This window comes from Equus caballus, chromosome 10 (genome assembly GCF_041296265.1).
Source record: "Equus caballus isolate H_3958 breed thoroughbred chromosome 10, TB-T2T, whole genome shotgun sequence".
Lineage (NCBI taxonomy): Eukaryota > Metazoa > Chordata > Mammalia > Perissodactyla > Equidae > Equus > Equus caballus.
In genome coordinates, this window is record NC_091693.1 from 22,738,913 (window position 1) to 22,752,264 (window position 13,352).

The 13,352-nt window shown below is 40.1% G+C and overlaps 1 protein-coding gene and 2 pseudogenes across 1 annotated transcript; all 3 read left to right on the plus strand.

Moving 5' to 3' along the window:
• Positions 411 to 1,077, plus strand: EQUCABV1R-PS947 (vomeronasal 1 receptor equCabV1R-ps947 pseudogene; annotated as a pseudogene).
• Positions 2,443 to 3,459, plus strand: EQUCABV1R921 (vomeronasal 1 receptor equCabV1R921). Its single transcript, NM_001167170.2, has one exon. The coding sequence runs from the start codon at positions 2,443 to 2,445 to the stop codon at positions 3,457 to 3,459; it is 1,017 nt and encodes a 338-aa protein (NP_001160642.2).
• On the plus strand, positions 12,341 to 12,845 carry EQUCABV1R-PS946 (vomeronasal 1 receptor equCabV1R-ps946 pseudogene; annotated as a pseudogene).

The following is a 13,352-nucleotide window of genomic DNA, read 5'->3' on the forward strand; positions in this document are numbered from 1 at the left end:
TACTGTCTTGGTAATAAGAAAAAACAAGTTCATATCTCCATTCAGCCCTTAAGCAGCATGTGAATTTAAATGAATTATTTAACCACTCTGTGTCTAAGACTCAGTATGTTTACAATGAAAACAATACCAGTGCTCATGACACGCAGGTGGGAACATCAGACAAGGTACCACACGTAGAGCATTGCAGCAGTGATTAATGCATTGTAAGTGTGACTGAAAGGTTATACATTCCTCACTGGAAGACTCTTAACAAAAGTTAAGTGACTTTTTCTGAGAGAGTACATTGGATTGCAGTTGATATGATACGTGGAGTCCACACAACATGTTCCAGTGCAGGATCCTCTGACTCTGAAGACAAATAGCTATCACTGGGAACTGACAGTTAGGGCTCCAGACACTCGACAATAGGAATGATCTACTTATTTCAGATTGTACTTGGAATCGTGGGCATTTTCTCTTTGCTTTACCATTATCTCTTCCTTTACTACAACGAATGCAGGTGGAGGTTCACAGATTTGATCCACAAGCACCTGTCTATAGTCACTTCTTGGTCATTTCCTTTAGAGATGTCTCCAAAACAATGGCAGCCTTTTGTTGAAGCTTTTCCTCAGTGATTTTTCAATGCAAATTGTTTTCTATCCTCACAAAGCTGGCAGGATGTGTCCATTGGCACCACCTGACTCTTACGTGTCTCCTGCCATTGAGACCAACTCCATGAAGTCCAGATGGGTGAAACTTAAACTAGAGGCTCCTAAGGACTTTGAGGTTTCCATTTTTCTTCTACTGGGACAAGTATATGCCGGAAAATATCATTTTTCCTGTGTATATGATTGCCTAATTGAGCCATAAGTCATCGCAAAGGACAACAATTTAGGATAAGCTCTGCTGAATTTCATGACAAAATTACAGACTCACTCTAAGCAGTGTTGTCATTGTTCACTGACCTTTCATGTTGGCCTCATAATCTGGGCCTGTAGATCCATAAATTCCTTCCTGCTTGGACACAGTCAGCAGGTCACACACATTTACGGAAATGACATTTCCCCAGAAAATTCCAATTTTGTGGGGATGAAATGTATTTTTTAAAATTAAAGATACATACACTGGTCATTAGTGCACAGCTCTGGAGAATTTCACCAATGACCATACCTCTGTACACCATACCCAGATCAAGAAACAGAATGTTTCACTCCTCCAAAATCCTGTTGTGCCCCCTCTAAATCACTGTTCCCAAGAGTGTAGTTCTGGTGGGTATATTTGAGGACCAGAATTGGTGGGAATAGATTTACTACTATCTAATATTTGAAAGATTAGATTGCCTTTTCCAATTATATACTTTATGTAAATGGAATCATACAACATGTAATGTGTGATAATGACCCTTGTTCCAATCCATATGATTTCCGTGAATCACTTTGTATTATTGCACATCATTTTGGGCATTCATTAGCATTTCCATGGGGGACTCATTTGTATGAATATGAAAGAATTAATTGATTTATTTTACTTTTATTAGGCAAGTGCATTGATTTGCATTTGGAACTTTGTTGAGTCAAAAGTGGTGTTAGTATATAAATTCTGTGATTAATTTTTGGCGATATCAGTAAAATTTCTGTTGAGTGTATTTATAGGAGTGGAATTGTTGGGACACAAGATTACACTTGGACAGCTAATGTAGATGCCATACAGCTTCCCAACTGTTTGCACCAATTTTACGTCCAGCAGCAGTCGACAAGATTGTTCGTTTATTTACTTCCCTCACAAAACTTGATCACTCTGCCATTTCATTTAGTTTTCTAGGTGATGTTTGATGCTATCATCTAGAGTTATGTTTGCATTTTTTTGATTACTTAGCACGTTGAATATTTTTTACAAACAGATCCATTGAATATCTTCTAATTGATGTTTCTGTCAGAATGATTTGCCCACTGTTTGCTCAAATGTAGGTCTTCAGGAGTTCTTTGGCCTGTTACCAGTGTTTGTGTGTGTGTCTGTGTGTTTTGATGAGAACCACCACCTATTTTTAATATAAAAGAAAGACATTTCATACATATGGTTAATATGTTCTATGCTGTTTAGAATATAAGAATATTTTCTTATTATAAGACCATACAAATATTATTTTCTCTACAAAAAAAATACATGATGTCATTAAAATGTAGATGAGCAATCAATTCAGTGTTAATTTGTTTCATGATGTGGGTAGTATCAAGCTTTTTTCTTTTATCCAATATTGCTAACAAATTTCGGCTTATACTCCAAACTATGTATTATACTTTGTGTCCATTTGCTCTCACTTCTCATTACTTCCCCCAGGAAAACACCACTTCATCTGTAGCATGAAATATATTGGTTAACTCTCCATCTCTTTCTGTCTTATGAAGTCTTGACAATTCAACAGGAGCACACAAGTCAAGTTACTTTTGGTGTCAAAAATCTTCCATGTATCTTTTGGCTCAGAGGAATGACTGTTCCTATAACTTGAAGGAAAACATGTTGAATGACAGAACAGAATCCAGTAACATGACAATAGGAATAATTGGCTTGTCACAGACTGTAATGGGAATACTGGGCAACTTCTGTCTGCTTTACCATTACCTCCTCCATGGTCACACTAAAGGCAGGTTGAGGGCCACAGATCTGATTCTCAAGCACCTGACTATATCTAACTCCTTGATCATTCTCTCTGAAGGAGTCCCCCAAACAGTCGTGGCATTTGGGTTGAAACATTTTTTAAATTATTTTGGGTGCAAACTTCTTATGTATGTTCAGAGAGTTGGCAGGAGTGTATCCATCTGCATGACTTGCCTCTTGAGTGTGTTCCAGACCATCATGATCAGCCCCATGAACTCCTGTTGGAAGGATCTTAAACTCAAAGCCCCAAAGTACATCGGCTTTTCAGTTTCCCTTTGCTGGATCCTCTACATGGTTGTAAATGTAATTGTTCCAATGTATGAGTTGTACATGTTTGGAAAAGGGAGTGTGGAAAACATTGTAAAGAAAAGATATTTTGAATACTGTTCTGCGAATGAGCAGAAGAAAATCAATGGCCTAATATATGTAGCATTAATAGTATTCCCTGAAGTTTCCTTTACCATGATCATAATCTGGACAAGTGGTTCCATGGTCTTCATCCTGTACAGGCACAAGCAGCAGGTCCAACACATTCACAAGAATAACACTTCCCACAGATCCTCCCCTGAGTCTAGAGCCATATTAAGCATTCTTATTCTGGTGAGCTCTTTTCTATCTTTTCAGACCCTCTCCTCCACCTTTCACCTTTGTATTGCTTTAACTGATCATCCCAATTGGTGGTTGGTGAATGCTACTCACCTAATTTCTGTGTGTTTTCCAACTGTCAGCCCCTTTCTGCTCATGAGTTCTGACTCTACTTTATCTAGGCTCTGCTTTGCATGGATAAGGAACACAAAATTTCCTAATCTTATCACAAAAATATAAATTGTATGTTATTGTACAATGTTCAGTTGTTTATTCACTAATCCTGCTCAAAAAGTCAAAAGAAAGTGTAAGGACAAGCCACATGTCCTTCTAAAGAATACCCTAATGAATACTGATGTTTCATCAGCTGGTTCAATATGGAAGATATATGGGCACACGGGTGGTGAATAAAACAGCTTTGAATCATTTGGATGATTAGTATCCTGTTGAGTGTAGTCTTGATCCAATGCTGCTTGAGGCAAATTGAAGGAATTTGGGCCTAGCCTCTGAATGAGACAAATCGGAGTGCTTGACCAAGTGGTAGATTTATGGGAATATTAGGCAGAGAAAATACAGTTAGGAAATGAGTGTTGCATATTGTTGGAAGACAATAGTCTATGGGTTTCCTAAGTGTATGCATGTACAACATGCCTTTCCATTAAGTAGCATGGGCAGTTTTTATTCTGAATTGTAGGTCTTAGATGTTTGGGAAATGGGACATGTTCAGACACCCCAACTGTAAGCTATTTCTCTTGCACTGCCTTGACCCAGGAAACCCCAATAAAGGCTCTGGCCTAGGCTTTCCCATCTCTTCTGCTTCTGCCTTCTGACAAAAACATCATGCTTTCCCTGTGTCCCTGTATGTCTTGATTTGACCCTATTCCTGGGAAAAGTAACTCATAAAACTCATCTTTTAGGAGCATTACTCTCTCTGTGTTCTCACTCGATCAACTTTGTAAGTTAAGTCCCAGTTAGAAAACATGGTCAAAGGCAGTAAATAGGAATCTCGTTTACATGTGGCAAAGACAGAAGCAAGGGGATTTTATAGAAGAATGAGGAGAATCCCCTTTTTTGAGAGAGACTAGTAATTTTATATTCTAAAACCATCTGGAACTAGGATACAAGGTCCAAATATCTAAAACTATAATGCAAAGACTCACACATGTGCAGTGCTTTATATTGACCAAGTGACTACAGGTGGAATCATCCAAGGGACCCCAATATTCCCTTCAGGATTGCAGGCAACATGCCATCTAAATAAAAGATTCTGAGAATTAGGGAAGTTACCAATATGTTCACAATCATGACCAGAAACGTCTCTTTACCAAACCAACCACTTGACCTCCAATTACCTCTCAACAGATCGCCTAGAGGAGAAAACCTTTGGCTGACTCCAGTATCCTTTTATTCCCATGCATGGGAAGATTACAATATAGAAGAAATAACCCAGATTCTCTTTCCTTCCTATGACTTCCCTCCAAGGGCTTTGCTATCTGAGGGATAATCTTCCCATAGTTGACATCTTCAGAGACCAGTGATCTGGATCTCCATAGAATGGAAAGATTAAGGGTCACCCTTCAAGTTCCCAGTATGGAGCAGACAGAAAGACACCTCTTGTATCAGCTTGCTAGAGCTACTGTAACAAAATATCACACATTGAGTGGGTTAAACAACAGACTTCATTTTCTCACATTTCTGGTGGCTAGAAGTCCCAGATCAAGGTGTGGACAAGTTTGGTTTCTTTTGATGTCACTCTCCTTGGTTTGCAGATGGCACCCTTCCCGCTATGTCCTTCATGGTCTTCCCTCTGTGCCCACACAGGTCTAGTATATCTCTGTTCAAATTCCTTCCTTCTGCTTATTATACAAACAGCCGTATTTGTTAAATCTCACCTTATTGGCCTAATTTTAAATTATTCATGTTTTTAAAAGGCATATCTACAAATACAGTCACATTCTGAAATACTGGGCTTAAGACTTCAAAATACATAATTTTATGGGTGGGGGGGGAATTGAGCCTATAACATTCAGCCCTCTGAATCCCCAAAATTCATGTCCTCCTATGAAAGATACATTTGCCATGTGGGAGGGTGTTGAGCTAGAGGTATAGGCTCTGAACTCACCTCCTCCCAGAAACACAACTTAGTTACAACTATTTTTGGAACATGTCCCTCTGAGAAAGGACTGGAAATTGGATAAAAAGAAAACTCACATAAGGAACAGTCTTGACTGAGGCAGAAAAAAATTGAAATTCCTGTCTGGAGAGAAAACAGAAAACTTTGTGATCCATGGAGCTTCACGACCAGCTACCCAGGAGCAATCCTTGGGTGCACAGCCTTCCCTGGAGAAGCAGGGGAACTTAGCATGGGAGTGTTGCTGTTATAAACATCCTTTACACTCAGCACAATTGAGACAATCTCATAATATGTGGCTTTGCTGGCTATTAACTACAATGAGGAATATCACTAGAAAAGCAATTGGACATAAATGGAAAAAAAGCCAGCCCTTAAAGCATCCACAAACAAATTCACTCATTTTGGATAGCAACCTAAAATCACCAGAAGGAAAGGTACACAGAGCTTTGGTGAAAAGAGACTCACCTGATAGGTTCTTGGTGCATTTCAGTGAGAGGTGTGACCTCTCCAGGCACTGAAAAATTGGTGGCAGCCATTATTGTGACCTAGTACAGGCATGCTGACACAGACACCGGCAGACACCATTGGAGTTCTTCCCCTGGCCTGGTAGCCCAGGGTCTGCTCTGCCCATTAGAGTGCCAACTTAATCCATTTCAGCCAGGACAGGCAGTGTGCCCTAGGGATGGGCCACCGAACAGCAAGCCCTCAGGAAGCTTTTTGGCCTACATAGACTGGGTGTCAGGATCCTCTGCAGGCAGGGGAGTGGGTCTGCCTCTGTGGGGCTGGGCTGTGTGAAGAGCACGTGGAGAGTGTGGGACATTGGTGGAGTGTGTGGGGGTCTCAGCAGTGGGGTGACTGGGTCTGGTCCAGGGGGTCAGGAAGAGTACACAGGACAGGAGTCTGTTGACAGTGGTTGTGGATCTATGGGCTGTAGAGCTGATCAAGAACAGAAGACCTGTGCTTCACAAAGAGCCACATAGGGGATTGGCCCCACCTTCCAGAGCCTGAAATACTCGGGTAGTCCAATGCCTGAGGCCAGCCCAATTCAGTTGCAATCCTGAGAGCATGGACAACAACATTGCATGCCAGAGGCCTACAGCAATTGTAAACCCCTGAGTCTCACAACAACTCATGCTGGAGCCTACTCACTTAAGAGAAAAACTACAACAGGAATATGCTATGAGACTTTGCAGCCAACTGTACTGGGGCTCCCTAAACACAATAAACTGACTGAGGGGTCCATAGGAGCAACACACAGCTGAGCACTACAAGCAGCCTGCCTCAGGGACCCCCTAGATTCCCTGGGCAGCTTAAGTAAGAGCAATCCTGAAACAGCAGAAGGATACAAGTAGCCAACACAGGGGGCCACTCCAAGAACACTTCAACCTGGTGATGAGAGGGAAGTACGTTGCTGGGTCTCAAAAGGTGTCTCCTACATAAAGCCACTTCTCCACAATCAGAAGACATAGCTGACCCACCTAATACATAGACAGAAGCACAGAGAAACAGGCAAAATGGGGAGTCAAAGGAATACATTCCAAGCACAGGAACAGGACAAACCCTCAGAAAAAGAACTAAATGAAACAGAAATAAACAATATACCCAAGAAAGTGTTCAAGTAAAAGCTCATAAGGATGCTCACTGATTTTGGAAGATGAATACGTGATGAACACAGTGAGAACGTCAACAAAGAATTGGAAAATACAAATAAGAATCAATCAGCAATGAAGAATACAACACTAGAAATGAAAAATTCAGTAGAGGGTCTCAATAGTAGAGTAGGTGACATGGAAGAACACATCAGCATGTTGGATGGAAGACTAGAGGAAATCACCCAAGCTGAAGTGATAAAAGGAAAAGGAATTAAAAAGAACAAGAGTGATCTAAGGGAACTCTGAGACAACATCAAGCACATTAACTTTCATTTTATATGTGTGTCAGAAGGAGAAGAGAGAGACAAAGGCATAGAGAATCTATTTGAATAAATAATAGCTAAAAAATTTCCTAACCTAAAGAAGGAAATAGACATCCTAGTACAGGAAGCACAGAGAGCACCAAACAAGATAAATCCAAAGAGGCCCACACCAAGACACATTATAATTAAAATGTCCTAAATTAAAGATAAAGAGAGAATCCTAAAAGCTGCAAGAGAAAAGCAATAAGTGACATACAAAGGAAACACCATACGGCTATCAGCTGACTTCTCAGCCAAAACCTTGCAGGCTAGAAGGCAGTGGCATGCTGTATTTAAAGTGCTGAAAGGAAAAAACCTACAGCCAAGGATACTCTGCCAGGCAAGGTAATCATTCAGAATGGAAGGAGAGACAAATATTTTGCCAAACAAGTAAAAGTTAAAGGAGTTTATGACCAAGATAGCAGTTTTACAAGAAATCCTAAAGGGACTTATGTAAGTGGGAAAGAGGAAGCGATGCATAGGAATAAGAGAATTATCCCCAAAAAGACAATAAATCACTGGTACAGGCAAAAATACAGTAAAGATAGCAGATCAACCACCTATGAAGAGAATAACTAATAGAGTTTTGTCTTTCTTGTATTCAAGTGTTACTATGTTGTGTCCCACCATCAAAAGAATCTTTAAATCTTACAAAACATATATGCCTCCTCCTGCTGGGTTTTTATCCTCTTCTGGACATGAGCTCTTTTGTGACTTCTACCGACCCGTCCCCTGGACTGATATCTGTACACTCTCCCTACATCTCACTGCCCACTTTGTTCCCATGACCACAGTACCCCTTATCCTTACAGAGCCCCATATGCGCTACACCCTTCACTTCTCTGCACACTTACCTCTGCGTGCCCTTAGACCCCACATTCCACGTCAAACACACTGAACCATTTAATGTCCACGTGCATTTTCCTCCCTTTGTACACTCTCTCCTCCAGCACTCTTTATCCTCCCAAGTCCTCCTTGGATCTGTGCTTTCATCTCGCACTGGACTGCTTCCCCTGTGGCCCCTCTCATCCTTCCCTCTCTATCACACCCATTCCCAGTCATACCCACACAGCCCATCTTTCTCACCACACGTCTACCTCAAAGGGCAAAGCTCTTAGCAGTTTTGGATTGCTGTGCATTTAAAAATATTATCCTTGTGAGCTGTTGCAGGTAGGAATGCGTATAAAGGCCTGACAGGTCTGCCCCTTTTCTGCCATTCCTGCACCGGGAGATATGCGCAATTTTCCATATATGATCAAATGCTTGAAATACTAATCCTCCTGGTGACTCTAAGACAGTGAGATGGACTGTCATTTGTGAATGTGTATGCACTGTGTGTGTGTTACAATGTGAATGTGAGTCATGTCATTTGTCTACGAGTGCGAGTATACAACTGAGTCACCATTATGGAAATGAGTGTGTAGTTGTATATTTGACTGCGTTTCAATAAGTGGATACTCTGTGCTTGCAGGTAGTTCTGAATGAATAAATGAATGTGTGTATGTACTATGTGCTTGGAGTACGTGTTGTCAATCATATGGCTCCATTCCATGACTTGGAAATAAAAGGCATGCATAGAGAAGAAATAACCCACCCAAACTGTACTCTGGCATTTGCCCTCAGATATGGGAAGGGTATCTCCAGAGCCTTGGAATGTCATACTTGATACACGTGTCTTTGTTTGCTTGGGAGAGTGGCCACCACACTGTCTCACAATGTGATTAATGATGGAGTCCTTGGGCCATGCAGGATCCGATTAGTCACAGAAGGAGCTGGGAAAGAAAGTTATCAGCCCTACCATCACAACAACTGGAGAATAAAGTCAGCCACCCAGCCTGTATGTGATCAAGGTGTAGTGAGAACTCTGGGTACTACGGCTTGGGTGAGCTTCCCTGGTGGCAATACTCCATGAGTTCTCAAATAAAAATGTCAGGACACGAACATGTCATCACTGCACTGGAATGGGCCACTGGAGCTCTGATTTGGACATTTTTCCTGGATTTTGCCTCATGCATGAGTTCCATGTCTGATATTGATGTGTGTCCTTTCCCAGTACTAAACCACAACAGTGAGTAAAACTGGTCTCTATGAGTGCTATGAGTCCCCCTAGAGGATCACACTTTGTGTGATCAACACAAAGGGCGGTTTTAGGAACCCCCAAACTTGCAAGTGATGTCAAAAGTGTGTGTAGTTTCCCGTAAATTGTGTTCCCTCTAACTTCTCAGTTGGACTGAAATCTCTCATGGGGTTGAAGAATGGACCTTATTCAAACAGTGGATTTCTCTGTTGGAAAATCCAAAGGAGTGATTTTGGCTCTTAAATTTTTGTGTCTTCATTCATTAAATAACCAACGAATTCTTCTTAATGAAAACTCAGCAAAGATTAGTGAAAAGAGCTCTGCTAACCATTCAGGGTTGTTGAATTGAGAAAGTAGCATTGGCTTATCTGATACCTCAAAGAAAGGGAGAAACTCTCTCCTAAACCATCTGATCCCGATGCCTCATTTCTGAGGGACAATTCATAAACACCACGCTTCCTCCTATGGACAATTCAATGTTTGCACTTCATATCACTGTTGGGTCAACATTGCTGAAGTATACTTTCCTAGAAAATTTCCATCTCATCATGCCCAATTTAATTTGCATGGAGTTATATAAATGAGTTCAATGATTTCTAATGTCAACTATTAGCATGTTCTTTCTTTACTCTTATCTCATTAGAAATTCTGCCTAGACTTTTTCTGATTCCAGGTATCTACTAAATACTTAAATCATGATGCAGCTTAGGAGTCTGAATATTAAGAATGAACTTGATATTTAGTGGAAGAACTTCTTGGAGAATCAGGGAATCTTGTGAGACACACACACCCAGCTGCCAGTCCCACATAGTCACACATCAATATTTACTGCTCCCTCCATATGAGACCATGTCACCACCATGGATCATAACAGAGTGAAAGTCTCTCCAAGTGCATCAACAGTCTCTTTGGAGATGCTCACAAAACTTGTAATTGGTTTTGGTAATTAGCAACTCGGGAAAAGTTTTTCAGAAGTAGTTTCAGCTCCTCAAGACTGCACTGCCACTGCCACCACGAGTGAAATGATAATTGCAGTTCTCAGGGGAGGTGAGGTCACAGAGTCACAAAGCCATATCTCAGGGTCTTCTTGCCTCCCTCCCACACATATACTGCCCCATCATGACCATCACACCGAGCCAACTGTCCTGGAAACAGAAAGGAGTCAGGTGAGTAGTTTCTATATCAGCCTGAAACCAGAGTCTGTAATAGGAGGTCTAAGTATTCATGTCTGAAAAAGGGTTTCAGGGGGTAGAAGCAGATAAAGTAGCAAAGCTAGACAGGGAAGCAGAACAATTCCTTGGGTATCAGCTGAGCTTATTTAGACAGATGAGGATCCTAAACCATATTGATGTCTTCTAATGTAATTTAATGAAATCCTCACTAAGGATGATTATTGATGACTAATCTCAATAGTAAGGAAGAATCACCATGAAGGTTCTTAGGACTGTAGTTATGAAATCATTCTGCTATTCATATTATGCTAGAGGAATCACAGATTAGATTTTAATTAGTAGAGGTGTGCTTATAATGCCTTCATGCTTATAATACAGGCTAGGATAGAACGGTCACAATTTTTCCAATTCTCTAGAGAAACCAAATATGTGATTTTTTGTGGAGTTGAAACATGTTTTTTATCTGTCTGAATTTGTGAGTATATAACTTACTGGAGATAGTCATCGAATGTATTGAAAACGTCCGGTGACTAGTGTAGGACTACCTTCCCTCTTGAAGTCAGAGAAGCAGCATTTAAGGACAAAGTATCTTTATGGGTTTCAGAAATCAGTTGTCAGGACCAAATGGATCTTGTCTTATTTTCTCTGGTTTAATAATATTTCATCATCAATTCCAAGCTCACAACTCATTTTCTTACGATTTCAACTTATGAATTTTAGGGAATCCAACTGACGTTCTGTTTTATTTTCCTATCTTTCACAAATTTTGCCTCATTGCTAATAATTTTGCTTAAAGGAGGTATTAATGTATACCTAAGCATTTAAACCAAAATTCTTCATAACTTAGTATTTATCCAACACTGTTTTAACACATATTAGTATTTCACGCACAGTTTAGGAAGCAAGGTAACATTGCTCAATGATTCATTTGACAGTTTCCATTTTGTTTTTATTCCTAGCATGACTGCAAATGGAACTTTCTGTTGCCAAGCTACCATTGAGTGAATCTTGCATTTGTTAAATCTAAAGTGGATAAAGGGAAGTTTCCTTTGGGATTAGCCTGTAATTATTGCATTTACACTTTATTATGCTCTCTAAAACTTTATTCATATTGGTTTTTACCTAGAGAAAAAACTGTTAAACCAAAAAGGGAAGATTTTACAGCCAAAATTATAAAATAGAATAAAAATAATATGAAATAAATTGGAAAAGTATAAAGGGAAATAGTAAATGCAGGTCTGGATTTTTGGAAGGCACAGCTAATATGTTTTGCTAGTGTAACACAGGGTTAGGGTACTATCTTGTCAACCAGAGCAGCCAAGTTCATATCTCCACTCAGCCCCTACCCAGTGTATGAATTTAGACAGATCATGTAACCTATGCGTACCTAAGATTCCCTATCATTACAAAGACAATAATGCCAGTGCCCACATGATGCAGTTAGGAAAATCAAAGAAGGTACCACACGTACGACACGTACAGCAGTGTAGCAGTGATTCTCACTTTAGAAGTGATACTGAAAGGTTACACATTTTCATTGTGGGAAGCCTCTTAACAAAACAAAACTTACGTAAGAATTTCTCAGAGAGTACACTAGATTTCAGCTGATGTGATAAAGCTAGTGCACGCCACCTGTTCCAGTGCAGGATCCTCCGACTCTGAACACAAATATCAGTCACTGCGAACTGGAAGAATGGCCCCCAGGGATTTGGCAATAAGAATGGTCTGCTTATCTCAGAGGATAGTCCGAAGTCACTCTTCCCTTTAAAGGTGTCCCTAAGACAATGGCAGCTTTAGTTGAGGCATTTCTTCAGTTTTTTAAGCGAAAATTGTTTCTACCCTCCCACAGCTGGCAGGGTCTGCCCATTGGCACCACCTGCCTCTTACCTGTCTCTTGCCATTGCCATCAACCACATGAACTCCAGGTGGGTGAAACTTAAAATAAATCTCCACAGATATTGGCATTTTCCTTTCTGCTGCTGGACCCTATATATATCAATAAATATCGTTTTTCCTTTGCATATGATTGCCAAATGGAGTAGCACATCATCACAAAGAACAAATATTTAGCATACTACTCTGCTGAATTCCTCCCGAAATCACAAACTCACTTTATTCCACATTGTTATTCCTTGATGTTTCATTGTTGGGCTTATCATCTGCGTCTGTATATCTATAAGTGTTGTATAGAGACACAGCAGGTCACACACAGTCAGGAACAACATTTCTCCCACCAACCTTCAATAATTTTCTTAGTGGGAGAGTGTATTTTTATAAATTAAATACCCATACACATATAAGTGAAGAGCTCAGCAGAATCTCACAAATGACCAACCTCTGTACGCAATACATAGATCAGAAAACAGAATCTTGTCAGTCCCCCAAAACACTCTTGTGCCCTGTCTACGTCACTATTCCCAAGGGTTTAGTTTTGTTGGATTTATTTGTGGGACTGGAATTGTTGGGAATAAGTTTACTACTCTCTTACAATTGAAAGATTAGATCATTTATGCCTGCTTAGTACTTTATATAAATGGGAATCATAAAGCATGAAATATTTAATAATGATCCTTTTTCCATTCCACATTATTTTGGGAATTTATCTATATTGGTGCATGTTATTGTTGGCCATTAGCACAGCTATATAGGACTCCATTGTATGAGTATCAAATGGTGAATAGATTCATTTTACTGTTAATGGGCAAGTGGTACTTTCGCATTTGAGGCTATTTTGAGTAATAGTACTGCTTAGCTATAAATTTTGTCAGTAGTCTTTGGTGATACTTGTACAGATTT